The sequence below is a fragment of the Oncorhynchus clarkii genome, chromosome 14, assembly GCF_045791955.1.
Source record: "Oncorhynchus clarkii lewisi isolate Uvic-CL-2024 chromosome 14, UVic_Ocla_1.0, whole genome shotgun sequence".
NCBI lineage: Eukaryota > Metazoa > Chordata > Actinopteri > Salmoniformes > Salmonidae > Oncorhynchus > Oncorhynchus clarkii.
In genome coordinates this window covers 13,283,658-13,301,444 of record NC_092160.1, presented here as the reverse complement: position 1 = coordinate 13,301,444, position 17,787 = coordinate 13,283,658, and the positions used below count along the sequence as shown (strand labels likewise).

Sequence of the window (17,787 nt, the reverse complement as noted above, 5' to 3'; positions counted from 1 at the left end):
TATATATATATATATATATATATATATATATATTTCAGTGTTACACTTCTGTGCAGACGTCTTGATAATATAACATCGAAATAGCCACAACTTGTAGTCCATTTTGTATTTATTAGTAATGTACAGCAAGTGTCCCATGGTAGTAACATCAGTGTTAGTAAACCATACACCAAAGTGAATACATCAAATACATCCTTAAGCTGAAAAACTAGCAACATTTTGGTAAAAGCAATGTCCACTGGCCCCTTCATTGGAGTCGCAGACTATTAGCAATAGCACCGAAAGTGGATCTCTGCATTCCAACATAAATCCTAATTTTCTTCTACGCCATTTCAAACTTGTCGTTTCCTCAAAATACCCTACAGTACATCCCCAGACATCCGCCGCTGTGTGGTTTGTTAGCTCAACCCGTGGTATATGAGCCCTGGGGTTATATGAACGCTAGAGAAAGCCTTGTGTCTGGTTAAGCCTGCCTGTCATTCCAGATCGCTCACTCCACACAATGGCTTTTGCAAAGGCATGGCTTTATGGCTTATCAAGTACCATGTCAAGGGAAAGAATGATTTGTGTACTTTTCAGGAGGTCAAAGAAAAATAGTGTACATTATCAATAAAAAGTGGAATCTCGAATGTAATGATTTATTCATATTCATTTGTTTTTCAAGTTGTGATTTTAGTTATTTTTAGCCTGCATGCCAGTATATTTCTGCCTTGGCCAACCATGATTGCCTTGAAATGTAATATTTTTGAGGTACCCAGGGTAAAATTCTTTAGAGTAAATAAATTCACAAAAACATAGAAAACTACATCAAAGGAAGAGATGGTGGAAGAGTAAGGCAGATGTGAAATACTGCTGAGTTTGGTTGAGCATGCATGTGTGTGCGCACATACAGGAAACTGCCAAAATAAAGGAAACACCAACATAAAGTGTTTTAGTAGTGTAGGGCCACCACGAGCCAGAACAGCTTCAATGCACCTTGGCATCGATTATACAAGTGTCTGGAACTCTATCGGAGTGATGCAACACCATTCTTCCATGAGAAATTCCATCATTTGGTGTTTTGCTGATGGTGGTGGAAAATGCGGCCTCAGGCGCCACTGCCGGAATCCCCCCGTGTTCAATTGGGTTGACATCTGGTGACTGAGACAGCCATGCATATGGTTTTCAGGCTCATCAAACCATTGTGACCACTCTTGCCCTGTGGATGCAGGCATTGTCATCCTATGGGGGCATAGTCATGGTAGCCAAAATAATGGAATGCCCAGCATTTTTATACATGACCCTAAGCATGATGGGATGTTATAATTGCTTAATTAAGCCAGGAATAATACCTGCTTACAATATGCTTTGTATACCTCATTTACTCTAGTGTTTAAATTATTTTGGCAGTAACTGACAAGAAAAATGTGTGTGAGGCCTCGATGTGTCTTGTGGATGTCCATGATGGTAACTTTCAATGTTGTGAGATGCAGCGTTGATGCTTGTGCATACACAGTATACTGAGTATCACAATGAAAACTATGAATTGTTACCAAATAACAAATCAAGTATAAATACGATTGATGCCCTATTTCTCAGTCAGTGTACAGGTCTACTTGTGTCAGCGGTGGGATAGTTGGGGATGGGGGGGCTTGGGGCTGCTCCCTCCTCTCGTGATCCTGTAGGAGCCGCCACTGAGTCCCTACTGTGCTGAGATGCCTTACAGCTCATCATCCTTGGTCACTGGAAGAGACACAGACAAGTTCATTTATCAAAGAGGTAAGTGAATGTCTAGGGTATGGGTCCTTAACTGGTCCTGTTTATAATAAATAATAATACTTCATTTAATTGTTAAAAGCGCTTTCTCAGACCCAAGGTGCAAAAAAACAAACATACAAATGATGACTAAAGTTGGGGAAGACCTGAATACTTGGATTGGTTTTCATCAGATTGTGTCACCTATCTAGCCCTGCTTCCTTTTTAGATCACTGGAAATGAAGGAGAAGTGCTTAGATAGGATCTTGCACGATGGAGAGTGTGCCTTGGAAAGGGTTTGTTGTTTTTAATAGTATCCATCATCACAGACCACCAGGGATGGGAGATCACCTAAAGGTAGAGCTAACCTTGTTATTGTGATGGGTTTTTCACTCAAACATCCAGGTTCTTTCCCATGGAGCAAAGCTTTAAAGGCAGGTCAAATTGCATGTGTCAACCCCAGTGACACGTGCTGCCTTGTCGAGGCAACCATCTAGCCCTGTCGAGAGCCAAGTGACGTGGGCCGAGCCAAAAGCAAAGCAGGCACTCCTAAACATGTCAGGACGGGATGGTCACCACGGGCTAGAAGTCACACACACATTGAATGTACGCATACATGCACAGACACACACACACAAAATGTACGCATACAAGGACGCACATGTACAGACACAGCATCATGCAAACCTGAAGAGACAAAATCAATGTATAAAGGGTAGACATGCCCTTTGGTGCCATGTTGTGTGGGTCTAGATTTAACATGAAACAAAGTAGAAATGCGTGTGAAATAGGAGTGCAAAAGAACAGGGGTGCTTCAGTACCCTTCTTGACAGGGATGTCATCGATGGACTCCACCACGTGAATGGTGCCCACCGCTGAGGCCTCTCCCTTGGCGTTGACAGCGTGACACTCGTACGAACCCGCCTCTTCCTTGGTGAGCGGCGAGATCTGAAAAGCATGGCGACGGTGGTTATTAAACCTCAACATGATGTGGTCTGCAGTAAACAAGCAGCTACAAGGGGACACAAACACAGCCTCAAACTCTCCCTTCTAGCCAAACTCTGCTCATTTCGACAGAGCATGGGCGCCATTTCAAGTGTTCAGGATTGTTTGCAGTTGTATAACTGCTGTCCAGTGCCGGCTTGCACCTGTGTAGATGTTTAGACGTTTACTTCTCACAACTACAAACATCTACAGTGGAAGATGGCAAATTAAGAAAACATGGCAACGAATCATTGTGGAAGATAAATACTCTGAAATGAGATCAAGAAATTGAGAGAATTTGATGTTTGACAGCAGGAGAGCAGAATAGCGAGAGTGAAAAGAGACGGAAGAAGAGAGATATAGGTCTAACCACTGAACAGGGCCCACCAATGTTTTCTGTTCCTTTACTGAGACATTGAAGAAGGAGTTTAATTTCTATTCAGCTCTCTGTTATGTAGAGGCTCTGAACAGAACAAGTCAATGAGGAGCGTTGATGGACAACTTTGGAATATGCCTCGGGTAATATTTAAGCAATATGACATGAGGGGGTGTGGTATATGGCAAATATACTACGGCTAAGGGCTGTTCTTAAGCATGATGCAACGCGGAGTGCCTGGATACACCGCTTAGCCGTGGTATATCAGCCATATACCACAAACCCCCGAGGTGCCTTATTGATATTATAAACTGATTAGCAACGTAATTTGAACAGTAAAAAAAAAAAATCTCATACCCGTGGTACACCACTGCTTTAAGCCAATCAGCATCCAGGGCTCGAAATACCTGGTTTATAATTATAAATAAATTGCATAAATAATGGAATGTCAGCTATCTAATACATAGTAACTCTTCCACCCTATGCTTTAATTTTCCCTTTATTAACTCTGTGTGTGGTCTTTGTGGTATTTGACTGATTTGTGTCTGTGGGGGAAGATCCACAAGTCAGTATGACAGCAAAAATATTCCAAGTAGTGTGCATATCTGTATGTTTATGTGTGTGTGGGCTGGTTGGACTCACCAGGACCCAGCCGGTGACCTCATGTTTCTCAGGTCCTCCACGGGTCTGAATGGCTAGGTTGTCTCTGTCTCCTGGAAGCAGCTCCATTCTCTGTTTTCCGCTGGTGACCTGGGAAAACCACCGTTAACGTAATAACTTACTAATCAAATCAACTCATTAAAAGCACACAGTGTGCGTGCAGCTGTGAAACATTTGACGCTTCAGCTACTACACTTCTCGAGGCAACCAACTTAATCAGGTTATAGTAGGTTTCAATAAATTGCCCAATGTTATTTCAAGTCATCTAAAATCACATTCTCTTTATATGACCTAAGCTCAGACACTGACATCTACAGCTATAAAAACACATGACATAAGCAAAGGCTCATCTGGGAAATCAGTGGGCCACAAGAAAGTCTTGGTATGGAAAGATGGATGTAACTAACACATGTTCTGTTGGATCCAAACCATCCATCTTCAGTTGTATTTTATCGAGCTCACTGACATGTTTTTCCTCTCTCTCCCCTCAAAGAGACGAAGTGTGAGAACCAGCTGGAGGTGAGTTTGGCCTGTTTTGGTGTGTCGAAGACGTTGAAGGTCACTTAATTCCAGAGAGAAATGCCAGGGTGGTTGTGGGTTTGATTCCCACGGGGGGTCAGTATGAAAAGGTATGCACTCTGGATAAGAGCGCACCTGCTAAATTAGTCAAATGTAAATGTTGTAACATATTTTGGCCTTTCTCTCTCCTTCACTCTCTCTCCCCGTCTCTCACTTATCTCACTCATCAGTTCTGTCTCCGTCTCCTACTCTTCCCCCTCAATTTTATCTCCCTCTCTCCCCTTTCCCATTCTTTTCCTCCCTCAATCCCCTCAGATAGGGAGGGAGAGGGGAATTTGAGGCAAGCTGAAAACTGTTCTTCAGGAGGCCCGGACATTACTTTCTCCAGGCTCTAGTCCTCTACAGTAGATAGGACCTAACCCGGGCATATTCATCACCTTCACTCTAACAGCTCAGCGTTCAACACCATAATCCCGTCCAATCACTAAGCTAAAGACCCTGGGATTAAACACCTCCCTCTGCAACTGGATCCTGGACTTCCTGATGGGCCAACCCCAGGTGGTGAGGGTAGACAACAACATATCTGCCATGCTGACCCTCAACATGGGGCCACTCTGGGGATTTTTTTCTTCTTCTCACCCATCTACACAGAATGCTCCATAATGACAAAGTGAAAACAAGTTTAGACATTTTTGCAAATTTATTAAAAATGAAATACAGAAATATCAAGATTACACACCCCTGAGTCAAAACTTTGTAGAAGCACCTTTGGCAGCGATTACAGCTGTGAGTCTTTCTGGGTAAGTCTCTCAGAGCTTTCCACCCTTGGATTGTACAACATTTGCTCATTTTATTATTTTCTAAATTCTTCAAGCTCTGTCAAATTGGTTATTGATCATTGCTAGACAACCATTTTAAGTTCTTGCCATAGATGTTCTAGTAAATTTAAGTCAAAATTGTAATTCAGAAACATTCACTGTCTTCTTGGGAAGCAAGTATAGATTTGGCCTCTTTTAGGTAATTTCCTGCTGAAAAGTAAATTAATCTACCAGTGAACCAGGTTTTCCTCGAGGGTTTTGCCTGTGCTTAGCTCCATTCTGTTTAATTTTTATCCTTTAAAACTCCCCAGTCCATAACGATAACAAGCATACCCATAACATGATGCTGCCACAACTATGCTTGAAAATATGGAGAGCGGTACTCAGTAATGTGTTGTATTGGATTTGCCCCAAACATAACACTTTGTATTCAGGACAAACATTTATTTGCTTTGCCACATTTTGCAGTATTACTTTAGTGCCTCGTTGCAAACAGGATGCATGTTTTGGAGATTTGTATTCTGTACAGGCTTCCTCCTTTTCACTCTGTCAATTATGTTAGTATTGTGGAGTAACTACAATGCTGTTGATCCATCCTGAGTTTTCTCCCATCACAGCCATTAAACTCTGTAATTGTTTTAATGTCACCATTGGCCTCATAGTGAAATCCCTGTGGTTTCCTTCCTCTCCGGCAACTGAGCTTTTTTCTATTTAATCCTTTTGATATAATTTTTTAATTGTTCTACTATTTCTCTTTTTTGTTCTCTCTGCATTGTTGGGAAGGGCCCGAAAGTAAGCATTTCACTGATAGTCTACACCGGTTGTTTATGAAGCATGTGACAAATAAAATGTGATTTGATTTGATTAGGACCATGACAGGCCCACTACCTACTGTAATTAAAACATAATGGGGCCCCTCCACTACAAGAGAACGAGGAATGTGGTTGCTAAGCTCACCCTTAATTCCTCAAGTTCTGCTATTTAAGGTGTGTGACTGGCTATGTAAAGGAAAACCCCTAACACCAGTTACATAGGCATTGATTGCTAAATAGGTCAGATTTAACAGGTCAAGGCAAATCTCTAATCTATGGGCTCCATTCGAACAAAGCTACATTCTGTAGAGAGTGGGCGTTTGTGTTAATCGAATCAATTAAACCATGCTTACAATGTTTAAATGTATCAATTCAAACCCACACTCTCTCTTTCAGTGCAGGAAGACTTTTTTGTTTACCACCAAAACTTCCAGATTTCCATCATGATTATATCTGTTTTCATATTAACCTCTTATGTCCTGTGCTATTGTTTCAGTGTAAACAATCACGCGCTTCATGTCCTCCATGGTCATATCTCTTTCATCCATTGTGTCCTCAACTATAGAGCCCAAATCAACATTCAGTTGAAGGGGATGTATGAATATCTAGACATAGGAAAATACATTAACAACCTACCGTATGTACAGTTATTTGGACCGTCATACTAAACTATACATGGGAGTGATTCTGATACCTGTGTAGAAATGTTTTCTCAAAGCATGGGGCGATTGTCTTTTCTTTTGTACCATAACCTACAAAAGTGTTGATTCAAATTTCAATTGAACATGTCCTATTGACCTCACCGTTGGACCTTCTGGTACCTTCTTCCAGGTGATCACAGGGGTGGGGATTCCAATGGCCTCGCAGCTCAGGTAGACCTGGGAGCCTGTGACATTGTAGACCTCACCAGGGGCTGTCACAATGACAGGTGCTATAGAGGAGGAGGAGAAGAAGAAAGGAAAAAAAGGTGACAATTGAGTGGATTTAATATCTCCTTCACATCAACCTGTAACATGTATTTTTACCTTGGGCGGACTCAGAGAGAGCTCTGGTGTTATCCCCTGGGACAAGCTGGTACAGGATGGAAATGAGTGAGCGTGTTACAAATGAACAGATAGCGGCTCCAGTCCTTTTAGCTGTTCAGAAAATATTTCATGTGAATCTTACAGTAAGTGGTGAAGCTGATATAACATGGAACACATCAAGGAGTTTTGAGTTCATTCTGTTAGTTAGGAATTTGGTGAAATATTAAGCATACTTTCTCCCTTCGATTTTCTCATGCCAGTAAGAATTAGTTGAACATGACCTCTGTTTGGTTTCTCAATGTGAACCTGGACATTACTGTAATTGCCTTTGAAACATTGGGACAGGCTTTATGCGGACTTGCACCAATTAAAACTCTATTATTAATTCTGAAAAACAAAACTGGTAATCTATTTAGCTCAAACAGAATGATCTGTCATTTCTATGGGTCAAGAAAATAATTTGTGCAATTACATCACGTCACACTTCTGGCACGTAATACTTTACATGCGATCCACAAGTGTCGACAGAAATGTAGCTTTACTGGAATGTTATTTTAGTTATGATGAATAGGCTTTGAATGACAAGGGTTGCAAAGTAAGGGCTGCTTTAGAACAATGTTATGATGAAACAGCTGACCTATGGAAGATTGACTATGTTGTCTTTTCAATGCTCTATACTCCAACCCAAGGAATGGATATGATAATTAGGATCATAAATAAGCACTGACTCATATACAGTTAATGTCAGGAGTTTACATACACCTTTACCCAATACATTTAAACTCAGTTTTTCACAATTCCTGACATTTAATCCTCGTAAAAATTCCCTGTATTTGGTCAGTTAGGATCACCACTTTATTTTAAGAATGTGAAATGTCAGAATGATAGTAGAGAAAATTATTTATTTCAGCTTTTATTCCCAGTGGGTCAGAAGTTTACATACACTCAATTAGTACTTGGTAGCATTGCCTTTTAATAGTTTAACTTGGGTCAAATGTTTTGGGTAGCCTTCCACAAGCTTCCCAAAATAAGTTGGGTGAAGTTTGGCCCATTCCTCCTGACAGAGCTGGTGTAACTGAGTCAGGTTTGTAGGCCTCCTTGCTCGCACATGCTTTTTCAGTTCTGCCCACAAATGTTCTATAGGTTTGAGGTCAGGGCTTCGTGATGGCCTTTCCAATACCTTGACTTTGTTGTCCTTAAGCCATTTTGCCACAACTTTGGAAGTATGCATGGGGTCATTGTCCATTTGGAAGACCCATTTGCGACCAAGCTTTAACTTCATGACTGATGTCTTGAGATGTTGCTTCAATATATCCACATAATTCCCCCTCCTCATGATGCCATCTATTTTGTGCACCAGTCCCTCCTGCAGCAAAGCACCCCCACAACATGATGCGTCCACCCCCTTGCTTCATGGTTGGGATGAAGTTCTTCGCCTTGCAAGCCTCCCCCATTTTCCTCCTAACATAACGATGGTCATTATGGCCAAACAGTTCTATTTTTGTTTCATCAGACCAGAGGACATTTCTCAAAAAAGTACAATCTTTGTCCCCATGTGCAGTTGCAAAGCATAGTCTGGCATTTTTATGGCGATTTTGGAGCAGTGGCTTCTTCCTTGCTGAGCGGCCTTTCAGGTTATGTCGATATAGGACTCATTTTACTGTGGATATGGATACTTTTGTACCTGTTTCCTCCAGCATCTTCACATTGCTGTTGTTCTGGGATTGATTTGCACTTTTCGCACCAAAGTACGTTCCTCTCTAGGAGACAGAATGCGTCTCCTTCCTGAGCGGTATGACGGCTGCGTGGTCCCATGGTGTTTATACTTGCGTACTATTGTTTGTACAGATGAATGTGGTACCTCCATGCGTTTGGAAATTGCTCCCAAGGATGAACCAGACTTGTTGATTTATTTTGCTTTTCCCATGATGTCAAGCAAATAGGCACTGAGTTTGAAGGTAGGCCTTGAAATACATCCACAGGTACATCCCCAATTGACTCAGATGATGTCAATTATCCTATCAAAAGCTTCTAAAGCCAGGACATAATTTTCTGGAATTTTCCAAGCTGTTTAAAGGCACAGTCAACATAGTGTATGTAAACGTCTGACCCACTGGAATTGTGATACAGTGAATTATACGTGAAATAATCTGTCTGTAAACAATTGTTGGAAAATGTAATTGTGTCATGCACAAAGTAGATGTCCTAACTGACTTTCCAAAACTATAGTTTGTTAACAAGAAATTTGTGGAGTGGTTGAAAAACAAGTTTTAATGACTCCATCCTAAGTGTATGTAAACTTCCAACTTCAACTATAGCTAGAGGCCCCTGTTGTTTTGAGTTCCGGTGAAATTTACTGTCACCAGTTAAGTAAGGTCAACAAAATCCTCCCCTGAAACCACAGCCCTAGGCCTAGTCAACTAACCCGCAGAAAACAATAACAACTTGGAGTGGAGAGAGGAATGTTGGCCTTGAATTTGAACCTAACGTTACATTCACCTTGACCTGTCTGAGAGCCTAAAGGGTGCAGCTTAAGTGGTGGTCTGACCTCGCCCTGTTGTATATGGGCAAATTAGCAAGAGTGTGGGGCCTTTCGTGTGGCACGACTTTTTCTGGCAGCTAGCCAGGTTTTCCCCATTCTTTTTCCACGTCCTGAACCTTTTCGCCTGCCTAATCCAGAGCCGGCATGCAGTTATAATGAATCATGTGAAGGTTCAGTGAACTAGACACTGCTGGCTTTGCTTTAAACCAACAGGGCCTGTCTGTGTGTTTGTAGGCGAGACGCTGTTTGATCGACAGTCATCCTCCTTTATAAAATGTAAAATCTCAGACATGTCTGTTCAGGGCTATATGTTCTATAGAGAGTGCCACCCCAGAGTGGAGACAACGGCTTTCAGCTTGTTCAGTGGCTGGCATTAGATCTGGTTGTTTTGGAAGGGTTATAGAGATAGAGGATGATGTAAACCTTGTCCACACCCAGTGGACAGTGCCAAAGATCTTCCATAGTTCTCAGTTCTTCTATCCTGTAACTAGACAGTAGTCTAATCAAGACCATTTAGAATCAGTTTAATATATGAATTCATCGGATTAATATATTAACATTATTTGCATTGTGTAAATGGTTATTGATTATGCCAGAAAGTGTATAGCAAGCATATCACACTTAAAAATAAACATAATACCTCTTACTGATCGAGGGGAAAGATTAGTCAAGATTAGTCAAGATGAAAGTGACACCAACATGTAACACCAAATGTCATGTCATGTCTAGGCCCCTTGGTGAACTATTGGCTATCAGGTCAGAATGTATTTGATATGGATGAGAATTATTGTAGCGTGATACACCAAATCAAAACAGTTTTCCAAAATATACAGGGTTAAATGTCAACTAAACTACTACTGCGCTCTATATAATAAGTGGACCGTTATCTGCCGTTCCCCCCCATTCTCACCTGTTGAGCATTTTCCTTTATTCAAGATCTTGATTTCAGGCTTCTCCTCGCTCACCGCTTTCAGGCTGGCAACTTTCAAGTCGCAACCAGTTTTATAAGTCACCCCATCGGAGCCACACACTTCGTAGTTGGTTTTGCAGGCGCAAACGCCGATCTTTGTCTTTCTGTCCTTTTCGCTCTTTATGCACTCCAGTCCAGAGGCGCAACGCTTGGCTGTGGCTCCGCGCCCCCCACATGGTTCCCCGGCTCCATACGCGCAAACTGAACAACAACCGCAGGAGTCAAAAATTGTGCCAGACTTGCAGCCCTCCTTTGGTAGAGGGTCGCACAGGCTGGGTTCACACGTGCCACAGGTGCGCGGCACACGGTCCGCAAATGCGGACGCAAGTGACAACGATACCGCCACGGCGAAAAGCACCAACATGTTGATGTTGAGTTTATAGTGGTGATTCTGTATCGCCATGGCTGTCTCATACAGTGTAAAGCACTGTACAGTTCTTATTAGCGATTTTGTTGAAGCTCAACCCCGCCCCCAAAATCCCCTCCTTTGACTTCCATGTCTCCATAAAAGTTTGTCTAAATCCCCATTTTAAATTGACTTTGCAATGAACCAAAAACACCACAGTTAATACAAAAGAATGTTTTATTTTACTGAAGTAACTTCAACCCAATTACTTCAACTTTTTGAACACATCTGATATAATCAACGATTTATGGATGACATAATGAGATTCACATTCAATAAATAAGCATTTTGTGCAATTTACACTGGATGTTCAAAGTACAAATCTACAGTGCCTTGCGAAAGTATTCGGCCCCCTTGAACTTTGCGACCTTTTGCCACATTTCAGGCTTCAAACATAAAGATATAAAACTGTATTTTTTTGTGAAGAATCAACAACAAGTGGGACACAATCATGAAGTGGAACGACATTTATTGGATATTTCAAACTTTTTTAACAAATCAAAAACTGAAAAATTGTGCGTGCAAAATTATTCAGCCCCTTTACTTTCAGTGCAGCAAACTCTCTCCAGAAGTTCAGTGAGGATCTCTGAATGATCCAATGTTGACCTAAATGACTAATGATGATAAATACAATCCACCTGTGTGTAATCAAGTCTCCGTATAAATGCACCTGCACTGTGATAGTCTCAGAGGTCCGTTAAAAGCGCAGAGAGCATCATGAAGAACAAGGAACACACCAGGCAGGTCCGAGATACTGTTGTGAAGAAGTTTAAAGCCGGATTTGGATACAAAAAGATTTCCCAAGCTTTAAACATCCCAAGGAGCACTGTGCAAGCGATAATATTGAAATGGAAGGAGTATCAGACCACTGCAAATCTACCAAGACCTGGCCGTCCCTCTAAACTTTCAGCTCATACAAGGAGAAGACTGATCAGAGATGCAGCCAAGAGGCCCATGATTACTCTGGATGAACTGCAGAGATCTACAGCTGAGGTGGGAGACTCTGTCCATAGGACAACAATCAGTCGTATATTGCACAAATCTGGCCTTTATGGAAGAGTGGCAAGAAGAAAGCCATTTCTTAAAGATATCCATAAAAAGTGTTGTTTAAAGTTTACCACAAGCCACCTGGGAGACACACCAAACATGTGGAAGAAGGTGCTCTGGTCAGATGAAACCAAAATTGAACTTTTTGGCAACAATGCAAAACGTTATGTTTGGCGTAAAAGCAACACAGCTGAACACACCATCCCCACTGTCAAACATGGTGGTGGCAGCATCATGGTTTGGGCCTGCTTTTCTTCAGCAGGGACAGGGAAGATGGTTAAAATTGATGGGAAGATGGATGGAGCCAAATACAGGACCATTCTGGAAGAAAACCTGATGGAGTCTGCAAAAGACCTGAGACTGGGACGGAGATTTGTCTTCCAACAAGACAATGATCCAAAACATAAAGCAAAATCTACAATGGAATGGTTCAAAAATAAACATATCCAGGTGTTAGAATGGCCAAGTCAAAGTCCAGACCTGAATCCAATCGAGAATCTGTGGAAAGAAATGAAAACTGCTGTTCACAAATGCTCTCCATCCAACCTCACTGAGCTCGAGCTGTTTTGCAAGGAGGAATGGGAAAAAATTTCAGTCTCTCGATGTGCAAAACTGATAGAGACATACCCCAAGCGACTTACAGCTGTAATCGCAGCAAAAGGTGGCGCTACAAAGTATTAACTTAAGGGGGCTGAATAATTTTGCACGCCTAATTTTTCAGTTTTTGATTTGTTAAAAAAGTTTGAAATATCCAATAAATGTCGTTCCACTTCATGATTGTGTCCCACTTGTTGTTGATTCTTCACAAAAAAATACAGTTTTATATCTTTATGTTTGAAGCCTGAAATGTGGCAAAAGGTCGCAAAGTTCAAGGGGGCCGAATACTTTCGCAAGGCACTGTAGCATCCACTGATCATCCATGACTATGGTGGTCATCTTAAATACATTTCTTGCACATCGTTTGCCAGTTGCATTGCCAGTTACATTCCCTAACCACAGCACCAAGTTACCCTGGGTAGAACAAGGAGTGGTTGCCTTTCAAAGTAAGCATGCACATACATGTTACAGTATACACCAGTCACATAGATATCTTGATACTGACTTGGTTTGTTAGATATGGACGTGTTGGATATGTCTGATTTTCTCTGATGGACCATCACCCATTGTGGTACACTCTAGATCTCAGTTCAGTGGTCACCAACCCTTGTCTTTGAGAGATACAGGGTGTACAGTGCAGGCGTTTGTGTCAACCCAGTGCTAACACGTGATTATTCAGCTAATCATTAATACCTTGACTGGCTGAATTGGGGAAGGGGCTTTAGGGTTGATTTAGGATTGAAAGTCTTTTATCCACTATGAGATGGAAAACCGTTTTGACTTGATGTATTTGGAAACGAAGGAGGAAGCAAAATCTCTGTAAGGCATGTCTGAGTTGGAGCACGTGGAGGGGATGCGGCACAGCCTCCGGAAGCGAGGCGAGCACAGGAGCAGATTGTGTCCCAGTCCCACCCAACTGGAGGTCAACCAGTACAGAGTTATAGACTAGATAAGAATGAGGAGGCCAAAAGGATAGTGTGTCAATCTTTGGTATTCAGCATAGACAAATAAGCAGGGTTTAATTCCATACATATAATAAAATTCAACTGGAAGCGAGGTTCATATGGGTAGCCCCTCAGAATCATATCTGAAAAAGCATACGAAACATCACCCTACTAGAATAGATCTAACTAAACCAAAGGTCAGGAATAGCCTCCAATTTTTTCAGTTTACCTTGGAGGATTTCATGGGCCTACTCACACGTGGACCAGTGTTTTGGGTTTCTCTTTGGCAGATCGATTTCTTATGTAACGATCATGGTGCTCCAAAGGAAGACAACAAAATTATAAGTCGCATGAATCAGTGTACCTGGGAAAGAGCGAGAGAGGGCTTTCAAAAACAGAGAAGGCTATTCAGGGACAAGCAGGGTTTGTCTGTCGCAACATCTGTCGAACTATAAAAAAATGTACAGCGTGTGTGTGTGTGTGCGTGCGTGTGTGGGCATCTTCCATATAAGAGAGGCGTCCTGTGCATGGGTCTGTGGACTTGGTGGAATTGTCACTAAAGTCGGGGAGAAGACATTCTCAGTGTGTTTTCAGCTACTACCATTTATGTGGGCTTCTAAATAAAGTGTTCCTCTCATCCATACCTTATGTGATGGATGGATAGGCACACAGAGGCAACTGGAGTTAGGGAGACAGAGGTGTGGCTGAAGTATTTTGTTTCAGAGCTAGTGGTAGGGTGTTAACAGGGCTGGCTAGGGAAATGTGCTAGCTGTTTGTTAATCCACAGGGGAAAGTGATGTGGCATGTTTAATAGCTTTTGTGATGAAATGTTGTTGAAGGCTAAAATGTTTCTGGTTTGTGGTTGCGTGTGCAGACAAGCATGCAGACTCGCAAGTGCATACATGCAGATATATGGACACGCACGGATGGACTCACAAACAGGCACGAACACGATAACTTATACGCACGCATGCAAAGACACACACACACATAAACTTACTGAGGGCACGGTGGCAGCTATGGGCATCATCACCAGAGAAATCCCTCTGACAAAGTTGGTTACATACTTCTGGAACCTGGATGCTTCTTTCCTCCGCAGAGAAAATACTGGACAACACAGAAATCAGACGTAATAAGGTCAATAAGGTCTCAATGTTCTCATTCCTAGTGGGAAATACATTCTGTATTTTCATGGGTCAGTGAAGGATGCAGAATGACCAAATTAAAATCCAAAACAGATGTGTCAATCACATACAGTAAATCTGAACCAGGGCGCCAGGTAGCCTAGCGGTTAAGAGCGTTGGGACAGTAACTGAAAGGTCGCTGATTTGAGTCCATGAACTGACTAGTTGAAAAGTCTGTCCTTGAGCAAGGTACTAAACCCTAATTGCTCCTGTAAGTCGCTCTGGATGTGAGCATCTGCTAAAATGTAAATATAAAAATGTTTTAGCAACCCTATTCATATTTCTATCCTTTGCAAACATATCACAGTAGATCATCTTTAACAGTATGTTCTGTTCTAGCCTACGTTTTGTTACACTAAAACATGACACTCCACCCCTGAAATCCATTGTGAGACAGCGTGTTCCAGTTCCCGCCAATATCCAGCAACTTCGCACAGCCATTGAAGAGGAGTGGACAACATTCCACAGGCCACAATAAACAGCCTGATTAACTCTATGAGAAGGAGATGTGGTGGGCTGGTGGTCCCATCAGATACTGACAGGGGCATGATTCAGAAAACAAACCTTTTTTTTTAGGTATCTGTGACCAATAGATGCATATCTGTATTCCCAGCCATGTGAAATCCATAGATTAGGGCCTAATGAATGTATTTCAACTGACTGATTTCCTTATATGAACTGTAACTCAATAAAATCTTAGAAAATGCATTTATATTTTTGTTCAGTGTAAAATAGATCTAAAAAGGAAACTGTCATACACCATTGCATTGACAGTGAAGATCAAGAGAGCATTTTTCTTTTAAGAAAAACTCAAAAAGGCAAGGCTTATCAAATCAAATGTTGTCACATGCATGTAGACTAACATGAAATGCTTACTTACAAGCCCTTAACCAACAATGCAGAGTCTTTAAAAAGTAAGTAAGAAAAATAAATACTAAATTAAAGAAACTAACGTTTTTAAAAATGTAACACAATAAAATAACAGTAATGAGGCTGTATACAGGCGGTACCGGTACCAAGTCAATGTGCGGTTGTAAAGGTTTGTCGAGGTAATTGAGGTATTATGTACATGTAGGTAGTAAGAGACTATGCATAGATAATAAATGGCCAGTAGCAGCATCGTAAAAAAAGGGGGTCAATGCAAATAGTCTGGATAGCCATTTGATTGACTGTTTAGCAGTCTTATGGCTTGAGGGTTGAAGCTGTTAAGGAGCCTTTTGGACCTAGACTTAGCGCTCCACACTGAAAGGTGTCTGACCTCCCTATAGGCTGTCTCATCGTTGTCGGTGATCAGGCCTACCACCGTTGTGTCGTCTGCAAACTTAATGATGGTGTTGGAGTCTTGCATGGCCACCCAGTCGTGGGAGTACAGCAGGGAACTAAGCACTCACCCTTGAGGGGCAACCGTGTTGAGGATTGGCGTGGCAGATGTGTTGTTGCCTACCCTTTCCACCTGGGGGCAGCCCATCAGAAAGTCCAGTATCCAGTTGCAGATGGAGGTGTTTAGTCCCAGGGTCCTTATCTTAGTAAGGAGCTTTGAGGGCACTATGGTGTTGAATGCTGAGCTGTAGTCAGCGAACAGCATTCTCACGTAGGTGTTCCTTTTGTCCAGGTGGGAAAGGGCAGTGTGGAGAGCAATATATATTGCATCATCTGTGGATCTGTTGGGGCGATATGTGAATTGTAGTGGGTCTAGGGTTTCTGGGATATTAGTGTTGATGTAAGACATGACCAGCCTTTCAAAGCACATCATGGCTACCCTTTAGGCAAGCTACCTTGGCTTTCTTGGGCACAGGGACTATGTAGGTATTACAGACTAAGCCAGGGAGAGGTTGAAAATATCAGTGAAGACTCTTGCCAGTTGGTCAGCACATGCTCTGAGTACGCGTCTTTGAAATCCATTTGGCCCCTTCCAGATGTTTAAAGGTCTTACTCACATCGGCTACATAGAGCGTGATCACACAGTTGTCTAGAATAGCTGGTACTCTCATGCATGGTTCAGTATTGCTTGCCTCGAAGTGAGCATAGAAAGCATTTAGCTCATCTGGTAGTCAGAGCCGGTGTGGTAAGATTCAATCTTAGTCCTGTATTTACACTTTGCCTGTTTGATGATTCATTTGTTGGGCATAGTGGGATTTCTTATAAGCGTCCAGCTTAGTGTCCCGCTCCTTGAAATCGGCAGCTCTAGCCATTAGGCGGATGTTGCCTGTTATCCATGACTTTTGTTTGGGATATGTACATATGGTTACTGTGGGGACGACGTTATTGATGCACTTGTTGATGAAGCTGGTGACTAATGAGGAATACTCGCCAATGCTATCGGATGAATATGGGAACATATTCCAGTCTGGGCTAGCAAAACAGTACTGGTAGCGAAGCATCTGCATCATCTGACCACTTCCGTACTGAGTGAGGCAGTGCGTTCTATTTCTGTTGATATGTATAGACTAGAGTCTTGAGGTTGGTGCCAAGCTCCCAGAGGCAGCCCTCCATAAGCCTGGGTCAAAGGTCATTTCTTTACCGGCAGTGTTTTTCTATCCAGCCCTTCTATCCAGCCCTTTTCATCTCCACTTTCAGGTCTTCAACTTAGCTGGAGGCAAAGAGAAACACGGGGATTAGCTTTGATTCAACATAGACACCCCCTGCAGCCAAAAGTTATAAAATTACACTGCACACATTAGTAACCCAAAACTGGACATAGGTCGTAGAGTGAATCAGGGTAGCCAAGTAGCCTGGTCAGAAGGGAGCACTCTCTCTGAGTTATGACAACGAAACATTCAAACCGACTGCTCCTTTTTTTAAATCAAGTTCTCAAAGTCCTCCAATAGTCAGGGACCTTGATGTATTACAGACAAATATGAAAGTAAAAATGCTGTTTTCCTCATGATGACTCATGAAGGTCATTCACAGACATGAGTAGAATAGAATGCTTGTGTGTGTGTGTGTGTGTGTGTGTGTGTGTGTGTGTGTGTGTGTGTGTGTGTGTGTGTGTGTGTGTGTGTGTGTGTGTGTGTGTGTGTGTGTGTGTGTGTGTGTGTCAGGCCTGTGAGAGGGGGGAGCAATATGCTGACCCTTGTTCTCACACAGTGGGGGAGAGAGCAGCACTGGGGAGGGGAGGAAAAGGAGTAAGTGGAGGCAAGAAAAAAACAACATCCCACAGCTGAGGAAG

General features: G+C 42.2%; 1 protein-coding gene across 2 annotated transcripts; it reads right to left on the bottom strand.

The window, feature by feature from the left end:
* Positions 1–91: 91 nt before the first annotated feature.
* Positions 92–10,867, bottom strand: LOC139366308 (insulin-like growth factor-binding protein 7). 2 transcript variants are annotated; one of them, XM_071103651.1, is made up of 5 exons: positions 10,381–10,867; positions 6,707–6,834; positions 3,737–3,844; positions 2,556–2,682; positions 92–1,722 (listed from the first exon to the last, which is right to left on the bottom strand). In XM_071103651.1, the coding sequence occupies exons 1-5, from the start codon at positions 10,841–10,843 to the stop codon at positions 1,700–1,702; spliced, it is 849 nt and encodes a 282-aa protein (XP_070959752.1). In that variant the 5' UTR covers positions 10,844–10,867; the 3' UTR covers positions 92–1,699. The 2 variants fall into 2 exon arrangements, with proteins under 2 accessions (XP_070959752.1, XP_070959753.1); XM_071103652.1 differs by having other exon boundaries at positions 1,566–1,722; positions 6,725–6,834; positions 10,381–10,840.
* Positions 10,868–17,787: the final 6,920 nt, after the last annotated feature.

What these genes read in the sequence shown, in the direction of transcription:
- LOC139366308 (XM_071103651.1), bottom strand. Translation starts at nt 10,843, where the DNA reads ATGGCGATACAGAATCACCACTATAAACTCAACATCAACATGTTGGTG. An exon ending in TAAAGGAAAATGCTCAACAG is followed by an intron (nt 6,835 to 10,380) that starts GTGAGAATGGGG and finishes CCTCCTCTATAG; the next exon opens with CACCTGTCATTGTGACAGCC. An exon ending in AGGTCACCGGCTGGGTCCTG is followed by an intron (nt 2,683 to 3,736) that starts GTGAGTCCAACC and finishes CATGCTTTTCAG; the next exon opens with ATCTCGCCGCTCACCAAGGA.